The sequence below is a fragment of the Clinocottus analis genome, unplaced genomic scaffold (genome assembly GCF_023055335.1).
Source record: "Clinocottus analis isolate CAN_PGR_092001 unplaced genomic scaffold, fCliAna1.0.p SCAF_27, whole genome shotgun sequence".
In the NCBI taxonomy this organism is placed as follows: Eukaryota; Metazoa; Chordata; class Actinopteri; order Perciformes; family Cottidae; genus Clinocottus; species Clinocottus analis.
In genome coordinates, this window is record NW_027176009.1 from 606,634 (window position 1) to 622,500 (window position 15,867).

General features: G+C 44.1%; 1 protein-coding gene across 1 annotated transcript in view; it reads left to right on the plus strand.

Moving 5' to 3' along the window:
* Positions 1-15,867, plus strand: part of LOC137795180 (alpha-1,6-mannosylglycoprotein 6-beta-N-acetylglucosaminyltransferase B-like) — a 107,609-nt gene that overhangs the window by 57,616 nt on the left and 34,126 nt on the right. The window contains exon 8 of the mRNA XM_068592515.1: positions 2,649-2,818. Within this exon, the coding sequence (XP_068448616.1) occupies positions 2,649-2,818 (170 nt within the window). The remainder of the gene's footprint in view (positions 1-2,648; positions 2,819-15,867) is intronic.

Consider the following 15,867-nt stretch of genomic DNA (forward strand, 5'->3'; position numbering starts at 1 on the left):
TCACGGTGCCTCTCCGTCTTTCGGCAGGTCTTTGTGCTCGATCCCCACGGGACGTCGACAGCGGAGAGTAGCTTCCCCCGAAACCCCGACGAAGGAACCGAGCATCCGCTCAATCCCACACCCGAACATCCACACGCAGAGTTCACCGAGTTCACAGATGTAGGCGAACGAAGCAACCAAAAACAAGCAAAATGCAACGCTCATGGAAGCGCACACACACTCAGACGCACGACATCGGGGAGCGCCACAAGTCCACTGCATAAAGCGCTGCGCTCTCCCGCTGTGAGATCAGGTTCCTGAGGGAGGCAGCTGGCCGCGGCACAGGAGTTGATGAGGAGGTGCAGCTCCAGCTTCCAAGTCGGCGACTTCTCTTTGTGTGGCTCCTCCCACCCGTTCATCTCCATTTCCTTGCGAGCTTGCGTGTGTCGGCGGCAATCTGTGTGATAAAACACAGTGTGAGCCCACCCACGCTAGTTTCCCTCTCCTCTCCGTTCCAGCTCTTGATTCCTACTCTGTGATAGAAAGGTTAGTTCTCCAGCGCCACTCTGATATGTGTCATTGAGCGCCACTCTAATCCGGTTCCCATACAGAGGAATTAACATTCGCCAACGGAGATAAATACTGCTTATTACACAGAGAGTACCCCCCCCCCCTCCATCCGCCCTCCCAGCAGTCTAGATCCCAGGTGCAAGTTGCCAGGTTTTGTTAAGTACCCTTACCTCTCTCCCCATTAACTTTTCATTTGTGTGTGGATTCCAGATTCCTCGAATCCATTCCACTATTATTCAGCTCTGCTGCCACGGTGTGATATTCCTCATATTTATTTCGCAGTAGTGTTTTTTGTGTTGTTGCCATTCTGTGAAATTCGCCTCCATCCTCGCGAGGTTGCCAGTGTTTGCGCGACACGCTCTCACCGGCACCGCCGCCGACCCGCCAACAAGCCAAGAGAGTGCACAGCTCTGGCGCCACGAATTCTCACTCTTGCCATCTGCCACCCAAACTGTAATTAAATTTCACTTATCTTTTTTTATGAAGCAGAAGTTAATAGAGCAGGCTTATTAAATCAGGGGATTTTTCACGCCAGATGGAGTCTCGCTGGAGCTTGACTCTGCCGAGTACACACCACTGTCCACACATTTTGTTCATGTTAACTTCAGTGGGATGACTTGAGCCAGATGTTTACAGATATAATACAAAATAACATATATATATATTTATATAGATTAAATAAGAAAATCTAAAATACCTATTGGATTTTTCTTTTTTTTTTGTATCTCTCGCGGTTATTCAGACATAATCTTCACCAGGATCATAGACACAGTGATGTGTAGGTGCAAGTGCGTGTCTTTGTTTGTTGTGTGCTCGTACGGTAACCTTCAAACATTAGTGCATTGTGGCTAATGTGGCTTTGTGGAGACGGGAAGAGAGTATTAAAAGAGCGCAGTGCGGCACGCTTCTGAAAAGCTCTTGGAGGCTTTTAATCATTACCTCCACAGTTCAAAGCTGTGAGGCTACAAACACAGGACACACATGCACTTAGAAACAAGGGGAGGCAAGGGGAGAGAGAGAGAGAGAGAGAGAGAGAGAGAGAGAGAGAGAGAGAGAGAGAGAGAGAGAGAGAGAGAAAGAGAGAGAGAGAGACTTAGTGAGCAATAGGCATCGAAACTTTCTGCCAAACTCCAACACAGTTGGCCCTAAACTCATTACGTATGTTGCATGGAGGTGTTCATGCTGCGCTGGCTAATCAGGATTACCCAGCAGAGCAGCATGTGGACATGGCTGCGTCTAATCCGCTGTGAATGGCAACGTGTTGCTCATTTCTCGGTGGGTTGCACTAATTATGCAGCGGCGAGGTGGACGCGCATGGCGAGGCCGCAGCGCGGTACAATAGTGCAACACTTAAACTGGGATAATTCCTCTACGTGCGTTAGACGATGCTTCCCTCCACAAAAGGGATTCCCACTGGCTCCCTGGGAGTTTGTCCCGGGAGTCCCAATACGGTGCATGTGAAATGAGTTGTCCATAAGGCTGGTGTTCGACACGCGCACGCTGATCCATTGGAGCATGGGGCGATAATTCATTTGGGGATTTCCACGAATTGCTTTTCAGTTTCCATAATTTTCAGTTGGAAGAGTCTGAAATTGTGATGATTTTAATCCTCAAACTCATTAAAACAGTTTGCACTGCAGAGGCTTAACTTTCAAGGAGCTTAGCTTTATACAGTACAGTATGCACACGCGCATAAATGATATAATGTGAATCCGATGAAATTAAATGTACTTGATGACATTGTGCATTGTGTGTGTAAAAGTTACTGCACCACCACGTCAATGGATGCACATTGTGGTAAATAGTGAGGTATGGTTAATAAATATATTGAATTTTAGGAAGTTATTCAGGAACATATGCAAGCTTTTTCAAAACAGTTTTTTTTGACCACATTAAGGTATAATTCTGGTGAATTACTCCTTTTGGTCATCATCTCCATTGGTAATAATGCCATTGTACTCACACCTCGTGATCTGAATCACCTTGACCAGGTCGTCAACACCTAAAGTATTCGTTAAATGAATGAAGCTTTTGTTGATGAGCAACACCACGCGGACTTTTATCCAATCTCTCTGCCATGTTGTGTCTCTGTCCTTCAGATCCTGGTCCACGTAGGCTTCCTAACCGAGGAGTCTGGAGACGTGTTCAGCCCCAAAGTGCTGAAGGGGGGTCCTCTGGGAGAGATGGTCCAGTGGGCCGACATCCTCACTGCGCTGCACGTGTTGGGACATAACCTCAAGATCTCCATGTCCGTCAAGGAGCTGCAGGGGTGAGTTAACTGCATTTGACTTGACAGCGCTTGCTTGTTTTTGAGCAGCTGATGATGCGTGCAGTTTGTAAACCCCGTTTCTCATTCAACCGATCAACCAGTGTTTTTCTTCTGAACCTAAACTGGTATTAATTAAGAGAATTGTGTCAATACAGGGATCATCCAGACAAGGCAACATGTTTGCTGAGAAAATAAATAGGTTATTGATTGGCTGGGTTATAATGAAACAGAATGGCCATTTCAAACATCTACATGTTTAATTACCTGGACAAATGTCTGCCTCGAAATGAATCTGATGACAGCTGTGACTAAAAATACAATGACGATTACAACCCTCCAGCTACCAACGTGCTCCTGTGCGTGCGCTTATTGGAGTCGAGTGCCTTCCGCTCTAATTACACCACTTTCCCACTTCAGATTATGCACAAGGGCCCTAAGGTCCCATGGATTTATTTGTTGCTGCATCGATCCCGCATCGACGCACCCCCCAGCTTCCTGTCAGCGCGACTGTGTCGGCGTGTCTATTTATCCCCTGCGTCAGCATGCTCGCATGTTTCTGCTGACGGATACAGCGACAGAGCCAACACACACACACACACACACACACACACACAAACACAGGCGGGTGGGTGGATGTAAATCTACCCCGTTGGACGAGATCCCTCCGGCTTGTTTCGTCCAGTATGTGCAATATCTACTTCATGGTCGAGGCTGAATAAATCACACAGGTTGTCAGACTCCCGTGAAGATGGATGGCTGACGTTGAGCTGGAGAATACTGAAGAGGTATGAGTGTGAGAACACAACCGAATCACACTGCAGACGGGCAATGTCTTAGTTCAGGCCTGATTGGGCCAATAGTCTTTGTCTCTCTGCCACCGTTGATCACTGCAATGACACGGGTACGGAGTATAGATCAATATAATGATGTCGACAGAGACCCCGCTGCACTCTCCCTCCGCTGTGCACTGCCTGCGACAACTCTCACAAATCACAGAATGAAGTATAGTATTGACCCCCCCCGGCCTTCGGGAGTCATTATGTAGACGTGTGACACCTCTGCGGGGAGCAGGAGAGAGTATGAAAATCGAGTGGAATTTTATTCTTAAAAAAAAAACTTTGGAGACGGCAGGGACATCCACAAGGCCGAGCTCAGTTGACAAACTGGAAATGGATCACGGGACCGTTTTTAGGCCGAGCGTGTCACTGCGGTGTCTCGGGACGTTCCTGTTAATACCGGCCTTCCTCACCACCCGGGCGGCGACGTGTTTCAGGCGACTGTGAAGCGTAATCTAACATACCAAGCGGGATGAATTATTTCCTCCACCTTGCCCACATGGAATGGCTTCGGGTGGGGAAAAATAGCTTTGAGCTCTGGATTACTTGAGGAAGCAGTCTAATCTTTCTTCAAACTGCTTCGGATCCTGACTCGGTCCTTAAAAAACACTGATGTGAGAAATGGCAACGTCAACTTTGCCTCTTTCCACATGGTTTGCTGCAGTAAAGTGGAACAGAAAAAGGGTTATGCAGTGTGTCCAATCACTTTCTGTTTATTTTTTGTTGTCGTTGGCGTGTCAACTTTTTGTTTGCACACCTTTCATTTCCCCCTGGTGCCTGCCTTCAATGAGATTTAAAAACAACTGAGAGTTACGCTTCAACAAAGGTTGTAATGCAGTTTGGAGTCGTAATATGGAGTTGTAATATAAAAAGAAAAAAAAGTCTCTCCTCGCTTTTCAAGTTGCCCACAATTATGTGGCGTCTCTATTGATCTTTACAGAATGTTAAGAAAAGCTCACAGCAAACATGTCGTAGATTCTGGGCAAGCAGATGCTACTTGAAAGAGGACACACTGTTTTTAGCTCTTTGCGGCATATTGATCTGTAACACACTCATTCGTACTGTCACACTTTGTAGTTCAAATGCTTATTCATGCACCATATTTCCTGCCACAAAGCTACACACACACACACACAGTGATTGGTGATTTGAAAAGATTTGTGTGTTGTTTCTCTCACACATTGGCTTTGCATGTTTATTCACATCAAGCAAATGCAATCCAAGCACTGTGTTCTATCAGAAAGGACACGAGGAACGTACAGTGATGAAACCTTGAGTAGCTCACAGTCGACTTCAGTCACTCAAACGCAACTCAATAAACGCAGATGGCTGATGATTCATTGTCTGCTGGTGAAATCGACAGAAAGAGACATACTGACAGAAAGACAGTGTCCTATTATGTTGTTTCTGATGAATCATTCCCTCAAAACACTTTTGGAGCGACTTCAAAGACATCAGCTACAGTCCTATTTCAGTTCAGACTCCTCACTATACAACACTGTTTCTTACAGCTCACCTGTTAAGATTCAAAATAATGTATTTCTCGAGCTACTTCCTCTCACTCCTTCACAGTGTTGTCCATTTTTGTGGACATACTGCACTTCATCCTTTGTTCCTGCGGTGCCAAATAATGTGCCCGCAAAGACACACAGAGATGTAGCCAGGCACACAAATAAAAACACAGAGAAATGGCAGTGACAATGTGGACAAGCAGGCCGACCGAGACGAATGGGAAACCATGGCACAAGGACACAAATTGGCCAAAAGACGCGGCTCAGTGGAAGTTGAGTCCAGATACGGATTTAGAAACATTTCTTTCCTTTCTTGGGGGCAAGACTGACCAGCATTAAAAACAAAACTGAACAAAAAGTGCCCAGGGTCCATCCACCTCCACAACTCCACAACTTGGCAATGGTGTGTGTGTGTGTGTGTGTGTGTGTGTGTGTTTGTGTGTGTGTGTGTGTGTGTGTGTGTGTGTGTGTTTGTGTGTCTGTTTTTGTGTGTGAAACATTGCTCTTATGGCCACATCTGAGAGTTGGAGGAAGCAGGAGGTAGCTGTAATTGGCCACTGAGGAGATGATTTGGTCTCGGGTTGTGCTACTGTGTATAACATACACCCGGATTTGTAGTTTCCAGTCAGTTCTACTATGAGGTGGCTAGACCTTATTCATCAGAGATGTATGATCAGAGCACACAGAGGCTCACTAACACACTGTGGCCCGAAGACAACGCCTGAAAGGGAAAAATGAGATCCAGCACATATGGACAAACGCAACTTCTACTGATTCAACTGGAAAGCGGTGTAGTTATATGTGTGAAACCTTCTACTTCCCTGAAGTCTAATGTGATGTGTGTACTCTTTTGATTGTATTGTGGCCTGCATGTCGCATTGAGAAATCATTCACTTATATTTTCTTTTTTTTGGGTGACTTATCTGAGTCTCCATGCTGTCACAGTGCAGGATGATGGACTGATGAGAAAATGTGAATCAGAAGTAGGGAGGACAGGGGAGAACAGCAAAGCGCTGAGTTGGCATCTGTGCAGTTTGGGCGGGGACTTGTGTTATTCAAATTTGCAAAAAACGGTTCATTTTTGTATGGTTCCCTGATGACTTCCACGCCTTTGTTTTAGATCTTGCACTGTCCTTCATTTCTGCACAGAGCAGAAATTTCACCTGCACACACACACTCACACACACACAAACACACACACACACACACACACACGCAACAGCACACAAACCCGAGTTAATTCAATACAGGTTTTTTGCATCTTCCCGTCTCTGCTGAGTGTGCACTCCTCACAATGTGGCCCGAGCGAGCAGCTTGATGGAAATGAAGCTGAATTTGGTGCCAATTAGATTGGCAAGGCAGCTGAAATGTATTAGTGTGAGAAGGAGAAAAAAATGGGCCTCCGTCTGCTCTTCATTACTGACTGCAGGGTGCAGATCACCGACAGTAGATGGTCAGCACCTTTGTGCCTGATCCTGTCACTACTGTAAAGAGAAATGTTGAAGGCTCTGGAAGACCGCAACATTTAATAATCCAGCACAGGAGAGGAAGTTATGGCCTTTTGCAGTGTAGCACACATTAGACACGCCATGTGGACCATGACAGGACACCGAGAAATAAAGATGCTCACTCAAACTAATACAGGCTCTTTACACTGTCCTCATGGGAGAACCCTTTTGGTTTCTGGTAGAACATTTTCAAAAGGTTTCACCCTAAAGCCCTTAAAAAAATATGTTCTATAGAGAACCCTTCCACCCAGAACCCTCTCTGGAGGTTCTATCCAGAAGCTTTTCACCTTCAAAGGGTGCTAACCAGAACCCTCATGGGGGGTTCTACCAAGAACCCTTCTGTATTCCAATGGGTGCATCTAGAATCCAGCCCGGGCGTTCTACAGAGAATCCTTTTATAATTTGAGGGTTTCATCTGGGACCCCTCAGGGGGTCCTCCAGAGAGGTACTGTGTCTGTGCTGTCTTTCCGAAACCGTCGATGTGATGTCTGGTACATAACTATAAGCGGCACTTTTCCTGTGAACAACCAATTGAAACTCGATAATTCTCGACCAGAAAATGTGGACAGTTATCCTCGTATCCATGCAGTATGGCGCCGACCCCTTCTTTATGACAACTGGTTTTACGCTCTAACTGTAAACACTTCCGACCAATGGGGTTGGTCCTAAATCCGTTTAAAAGGTACTGGCAGTTGTTGTTGAAAACTGCTTGAATGTTCAATTCATCTTAATTTAACTTAACTTAATTGAAGGTTAAGTTAACAGAAGGGTCCAAAAGGTCAATGTCAATGTTAGTTATCTATAGATAATGATTTGGTTTGTTACTTCTCTTAAATTACTTTTCTTATTCGTTATATTTATTATTTTGTGATTATTGTGTGGCTCACACTTGCTGTCTCGTGCACTCCCCCTCCATCTCTTCCTCTAACTTGAGGTGTCAAGTCTTACAATCTCATTCCAACTGCAGGTAATGTCTCAGTTGCCATGGAGATCAGACTTTGGGACTTTTGGGGTTGGAGGTGGAAAGACACAAAGTTACAGCCAATCAACACCTCAGAAACAGTAAATGATAGAGGAGGCGAAGGGAATCGAAAAGGACACCGTCTCTTTAGTCCTTGAGATTTGCTGATAATTGGATATTGGGACTGGACAGAAACAAAGTCAACAGCAATCTCACATTGACATGTGTGAAGGGTTTTCAGTTCTGGTGTTGTTTTGAGAACTACAGAAAAAATGCATCTTCGTACAGTCTAGTAGTGTTTCTGAAAGCTTAATTTCAGTTTCTTCTAAGCTCTTGACTGTATTTCCTGTCTACTCCTAATCCCATTGAACACACACAAGCACAAACAGTATTTATATAAGTTAAAAAGAAAAAACAGTACAATATTGTAAGCATTAATGTACAGAGAACATAGACCGTAAATAAGAGGTGGATGTAGTCACTTTGACGTCACCCATTGGTTTGTGGGCTGTTGTTTTGAAGCCTTCTGGCAGCCGCCATCTTCATTTTCCCAAACCAAAAGTGATACGAGAGGGTGGCGCTAAGTACAACCGAACATTGATTAAGAGACTTATATGCGACCAGAACGGGAAAAATTAACTTTGATGGACTCAAAACACACAATGAAAGGGGAAAAGTTATTCTACAAAAACACAGGCATTGCCCAGACTGGACAACGCCGCAGTTGTGACCTGTCAATCACAAGATAGCCCCGCCCTAAAATGGGCGAAATGGGACCATTTACTAAATGAACATCATGCTGTACTGAAGAAGACTTGAAATAGCGATTAAGAACATAAACTACAGTCTTTACTGAGGTAATAAATCAAGTGAGAAGTAGGGTCATTTTCTCATTTATTACAATCAGACTTCTTTTCGAGGAGTCGCTCTGAAGGCTATTAGAAAGAATGTACGTTTCCTGCACTTCCTTATTGACCTCACTTTTCAGACCCTGAGGTTGTCGCTTAACACAAACAGACGACTCAGAATAGTTGCAGCTGTGTTTTGTATTTCAGTCTTGCTTTCTGTTTCCGTACTACTGTAGCGGCGATACTAAAAAGATCCGTCCACTTTGCATAACGGTCACGATAAAACATCAGTCGTAGTTTGCGCTGATCATGCATATGCCCAGTTGAACGTGCCTTTTCGTTTCTATTTGTTCTCCCCAAAGTCTATAGACTCATTTACACCTGAAATGAACATGCTCCTGTGGGGATTCGACAGAAAAAGTGCATAAAATTATCATTTGAGGCAGAAGGAGGGTGCTAAAGTGGCTTTTGTGTACTTGAGTGCGCGGGTAATGATTTCGTTGGTCCAAGTGTCCCCGAAGTGCACTTAAAGGGGCACATGAGGGGCATGTGGAGCGCTCACATGGACCATTGGCCCGCCCAAATCACCTTTGTTCCCATCATGACCTTAAGTGCTGCTTTGTTGGGTGTAACAGAGCCTTAACCCAGACTAACCTAAAACTAACCTCACCGTACACCCAATCATCTGGTCAGTTGGTGTGTCCCTCTCTCATTTCACCCCTCTGAGCGCTACTGATTGCCGTTATTGGTTATTGCTGCTGTTTAGTGCTCCTTTAACAGAATGAGGCGGCAATATAAATGATATTAATCAATGCTAGTGTTGTGAATTACTGCTACAGTTAATGCCGCTGTTTTCTAATCATGCGTTTCATCACAAAAGATGATGAGTCATCAGACATTTCCTCGTCACTCGTCGACAAGATAATGGCTCAGCTCTCTATAGGGGCCATTATCAGTTGTTACAGAGACAGTTAAAAGTTGCTATTAAGGCCAACTGTTCACAAATCTTTTGCACTTACTAGTTTCATCCTTGCCATAAAAACTCTTTTATGTGCTTCTGCACACAGTCACCTGCGCCTTTAAGTAGTCCCAGTTAGTCGTCCAAAGTGGTTTTCTCCCGTCTTCGAGTTTTCGACGTCAAAATACCGAAGTCCACCATTCTAGCGATCTCAATTGCTTTAAGTCCGTTTAAGTCTGCATTTCGCAGTGAATCCCCAGATTGCTTCAAGCTCTCTCTCATAGCTCTTATAAACGGGTGAACAGACCTCTCCACCGTTCGTCCTACTTCATAGTCCACCTCAGGAATATCCGTACCCAGACGTATCTGTCTGTCTTGTGTAAGAGTGTACATTTCACAGGAAAGAGATGTGCAACTTCAGCACGTGACTGTGTGCTGTAAAATAACTAAAGCTAGTTTGCATCATAAGCTCATTGCTGTAAGTCGAGCGATTTAGCCCAGAAATGGCTTGCATAACCTCCGGAGATTAATGCAAAAAGAGCCATCCACCGAGGTTACGTAATGCCTTATAAAATTGGATTGGTCTTCAGATGTTCTCCCGGTTGCACACTTGTCTTTCTTTCAATGTGTTTCTGTCTTTCCCTTTCTGTTTTCTTGCAGTGTCTCCAGTTGCGTATGTGGACAATTTACTCGCTTTCAACATTAGTGGACTAAATGTATTATGACCTTGTTAAATCGTATGTGTGGGAACCTCAAAAGAGTCTGAAAGTGCCAGGTCAACGGTTTTTTAAGTTAGCGGTGTGGGCTTGACAAACTCAGCAGCAATTCTCCGTGGACACCTCCAGCTAAAACCTCATTTCCACACATGCAGAAATGTGATGCAGATATAAGAATGAGCAAGTAGATGTGAATCTGTGGGTGGTTGTGGGAGTTGCAGGGCTCCCCTTTTTCTTCTGAGGGGTTTCTCTTTTTTTTCTGTTAAGTGCATGAAAAGTCAAAGTCACGCTCTGTGTGACTCTGTGCCCCATAAACCCTCCTTCTCTCTCTCTCTCTCTCTCTCTCTCTCTCTCTCTCTCTCTTTCACTCTCTTTCTCCCCATGTATCTTCTCCCTCTATCACCCCCCATCAACCTGACTCCTTCACCTTTCCGCCATCATTAAAGTGAAGCCTGTAGAGAGACTGCAGTCGGTGACCTCGGTTCACCTGCTGCTTTCCCACCGGCTGGCTGCGAGTTGCCTTATTATACCTGCCCAAAGCAGATAGAAACACAAACACACACACACACACACACACACACACACACACACACACACACACACACGTCTTCTTTTTAAACCTTCATCTTGCTCTCTTTTCTTCTGGGCAATTAGGCTGTTCTCGCTTTCCTTACACTGCTTTTTTTTCACAACCTTAATTTCCTTCTCTTCCTTTCTGACTCTGCTGTGCAACAAAAACTACGCAGGTTTTTGAGGGGAAAATAACTTGTGAAGCAGATGTCTCAAAACAGTATTATGCACTTGGCTATGAGAGCGGGGGAGAGGCGTCTCCCATTACAGATATCCACGTTTTAAATTATGAAGGGAGGGTGTATCCCTTCTCTTTATTCAAGAGAAGATGCTGAGGTTTGTAAACCTTGTAAAAGCGACTTCCGGGTAGATCTCTTAATCAGAGAAACTGCAGCACATTAACATTAATCAATTGTGGGAAATGTTTTTTGCGTGTGCGCGTGTGTTTCGTATGTGAGATAGAGCGTCAGCTTGTCTCTTTGTTAAAAAACTAGAGCGTGCAAATGAACGGTATGCTCACTTTGTCTGCTTAAAGCTCCTCTCCTCACTCCTCCTCGCTTGCCTTCTGTCTCTTCACCTTCTGTTCTCTCGCTCTTCGTCTGGCTCCTTCTCACTTTGTCTCGATGTTGTTCCCCTCTAAGCTGAAATCAATGTGCTTGTTAGCAACTTACCAGATTCTTACTGCATTTCATCACCCCTTACTTCTAACCTCTTGCAGACACGCACGCACGCACACGCACGCACACACATACACACACACACACATCACCCTTTGTAATGACTTCCTTCATCCATTGTTTCAGACTTAAAGCACTGAGGGTGTTGGGGGGGGGGGGGGGGGGTGAGCAGTGGTGGCTCATGGGTGACTTTGTCTTTCGTTACTGTTGATGCTCTGACTCACATCTCCACCTCTAATTGGTCTGCATGATACAACTGGGACTGTGAAATACAAATAGGACAAGTCGCGGCTCATGCTTCTTTGGCTGATTTAGCACAGCTGGTGTACTGACATGGCTGTTTGACGTTACGCAACTTTGGGGGTTCATCACATTACCAGTGGAGCAGTTCTTTAACACGTATAAAACGATGAATATAATAAGTAAGGATATCAATGGAATATGGAGATATGGGACTATAGCAGGGCCGGCCCAAACACCATATTTGGGCTCCGTTGCTTCAATAGTAATGAACCATCGCGACCGTCCCAGTTAAGGCTGATTTATACTCGTGTTTTACGCAGAGACGCAAGCACGCAAGACACGCGTGGCCGCCCTTGCGTGGTCAAATCGGCCATTGTGCGTGCTCGCGTGCGTCACCCCAAATTTTTGACTATCCGTCAAAGCAACGCAAGCCCGCAAGGCTGTGATTGGTCCGCTGACCACATCCTTTCTGAGTCTCACATTTCCGGCTTCGTAGCATAATACCGCTGTGCTTCAAAGCCGAAGCAGAAACACAAACAATGGATCCCGTTGAAGAACGTTTGGCTGAAGAAGTCCACAAATATGAGCATTTATAGAAGCCGTCTGACGGAGTATAAGGACACGCAGATGGAGGTGAGGTGTGCAGGTCGACTCTAAACGGTCGTTGCGCCACCTGCTGTTCTGGCGTATGGAAAACGCACAGGAACTATAAACCAAAACGAGTCCGTCAATCCGACTGCGTGGCCCGCCGCAGTTGTAGTTGCAGGAGTATAATTCGCCCTTTAGTCGGCAGCACGGACTCATGTCATTAAAGCAGCACCACTCCTCTTGCGCTCCGACGTGAGCAATGATGGAATATCCTTGACTTGACTCATGTTTCTGTTCTCGGCTGAGTTGCACAACACGTGTATTAAAATTTAGTTAAATGCATTATTGAATTGTTTTTGAGGAGTATGTTCTTCCACTGTATTGTTTTTTTTTATTATTTATTGTTGGATAAAAAGATGTTTGGCAAAATGTTTAGTTAGTTTTACGTATGTTGCAGAGGCTTGAGGAAACCAAACAAATAAATACCCAAAATTCAAATATCTTGGGTAATTGCTGTGTGTTCTAAATACTGTATTTTCCTTCCTTTAAAGCAACAGACAGTTAAAAGCGCAGTGAAACCAGAGTTGGAGCATCTCTAGCTATGTGACCTATTTCCAAATTAAGCAGAATATGTGGACGGGGTTTAGTAATGAGGGGGATTCAAATCCCTGATAATTAATTGGATTAAAAAAAAAGTGGGATTATAGAACGTAGCACGCTTATGCAATGCGGGGCTTTGTAGAGATATGGAGCTGTTGGAATGTCCACCTCCATACACACCTCCCTCGTTTGTAGCATCAGGAGGAGGAAGATGATTGTTCTTCTTCGGTAAAGTTTTGGCAGCAGAAATCCAAACACAGGTCTTGTACTTAGCATCCCTCTAGCTACCCACTAACTATATTACATGTATATGATTTGCGTGCGAGCCCACATCCTATTTAATTGGATAGAATAGTATAACCACCTCCTAGTTCAAGATGATTTGTCAAAACTATTATTTTCATTTTACAAAAGGTTTTGGTTTGAAAAAAATACAGTGACTTAGAAAAACATGTAACTAGATATATGAACATTTGACAAGAGGAAACGAGGTGGAAACGAGACAATAAAACGTGTGTCTTGCTTGTGGCTCATGGATACGATGGATCCCTGTGTTTGCATGAGTTTACGGATAGTTGTTTGGCAACTAGATGCTAACACTAACATCAGTCACACGCTTTGGACGGATGCCCTGATTTTCATGTAGCCCATGGTAAACCATAATAAGTATCATCATCTGGACAAGGTTGCATTCACACCGAATGAAGCGCTGGGGGGTGATTAGCGTGGGGTTGAGCCAGAGTGACTGCACCACCATTAACGTTTTTGTTTCCCTCATGGCTGGCTTGTAAAGCTCTGAAATTGGGCCCATTCAGTCATTTTGTTTTGAGTGTACGAGCACAATGGCGATTGACCAAGAGAAAAGGCTGGAGTGGAGAGTAAAGGCATGTTTCATGCTCTTTATATGGCTTCAGTTGTCTGACTGTGTAGAAAAAGGCTCAGGGGAGGTCAGCCTCTACCTGCTTGCAGGACCCAAACACTTGGCTCTGGCTGAATAACGTGAGTGGGGGGGAAAACCGCTAAACAGACAGGTACATCAAGTGAATGCGTGAGCGACGGTGTGTGTGTGTGTGTGTGTTGCACAACTGTGTGTGGTTCGTTATCCCAGACACAGACGCTGAGGGCTTTTCAATCTCCTCTTACTGGGAATGGAAGCAGGGGAGGAGGGTTTTAGCCCTGAATAGACTCCAAGGCCTGAGGAAACATTCAGCCGAGCACCAATAAAACCAAACGCTATCAGCCATTCATCAACCTCCTTTCCCTTTCACCGAGCTGTATTCCTCACGAGGAGCTGCCTGAGGCAGACGGAAAATAAAATAAGGAAAAGCACATGAAAAAGAGAAGTTGGAGGAAACCTAATTCAAATCGTAAAATATCTGGCTTTTCTGAAATTGCTCCATGTCTGACCGCTCAGTAAACGAGACATTTGTTGTTCTATTGAGTTATTGCCCTTTTCAGATGTGAACGTGGTGTATCTACACTCGGCGATGGGTTCGGCACACATCGCTAAGCCAACGTGACGCCATTGGAAATATTGGATGTCAGTGCACTGCAAAAACTTAAATCGAAGTAAGATGAAATATCTTAAATCAAGGCATTATACGCTTGTTTTTTGATTGACAAGATATTTCTTCTTATCAGGCAGTTTTTATTTTAGAGCATTTCACTTGTTTCAAGAAGTCTTGGCAAGTCAAATTTTCCTGTTCTGTTGGCAGATAATTTGTCTTATTTCTAGTAATATTTCCCTCATTTTATTACTTTTTTTTTCTTGTTTTTGCAAGCTGAATTTTTGCAGTGTGGCGCTTTTGTCGGGTTCTCAGTGGAAGAATCTAGCGAGCATCGGCGGACAGATGATAATGACACAATCTGAGAATTTTATTTTGAAGAATTCATTTGCTTGCCACTCAAGTGAGGCAGCGGAGGCAACACACACTACATGATTTTCAACCATACAATCATTTTGGACAAAAGCACATTGATTACAGAAATACATTTTTTTTTTAACAGTATCCTTGTGCTTATAGTTATCATGTCTTTTTATTCCAAAGAAAACAATAAAAAGTGTGCACTAGATCAATACATATGAAATAGAAACACACAGCGAGATGATGCGGCACTAAACCGGCGTTAGCCACACTTTGGATGTCCCATCAATATGTTCAATATGTCCCAACACATGTTTGTGTGTCCAGCGAGCTTATCAGGGCTAGGACTTTAAACACTGATACAGGTGTATGCAGACTGAGCTAAACGGTGGCATGTGGACTCACTTAGAAACTGTAGCGTAATGCAGAAAGAACTAAGTTCATTTCAGGGTTGAGAGAAATAATGAGCGCTGGATTATCAACGTTATAATGGTTCCTAATTGTTTCTCAGTGCACCGGTGCATGACCGCAACTGATAAATTGGTGGGTGGCACCTGCAGAGTAAGCACGTTGTCATCAATTTTGATAGAGGGAAAATGTGCAGTCATGCATTAAGGAAAATATCAATAGTTACATCATTAATTATGCGCATGGGAAAACCAAATAGTTTAGTTGCGAATACCGTGCAGTACATGGTGTGCTCACATTTCGGCTTCTCCTTCCGATTTGACACACAAGTTCATTTATTTTGACTGTTATCAGTGTGTTGTTGTGAGCAATTCAGCTTTATCTGTGCACCTGGTCTCTGTTAACCCTGAGAATATATGAGAATATGTAATTGTGTCAGTAAAACCTTAACCTTCCTCTTGTGTGAGGGTCGGCACCGACCCGTTTTATTTTTTTTAAAGGCATAAAAGAACCACATAAAATGTGTTTATTGCATGAAGGCTTTTTGACTTTGTCAGGAACCTCAATTTCAACAAACTAAAAAAATGTTTCACAAATTTAAAAAATGCTCTGGTTGAAATTATGACATTTGTCTTAGGGTCAGTTTTGACCCAAATCGAGGTTTACTGACAAAGAAAAGGCCCCACCAAAGATATTAAAACCAATCTTTTCATGAATAAGGAAGCCTAATAAGGTAACCAAGAGATGAGAAACCATTTGG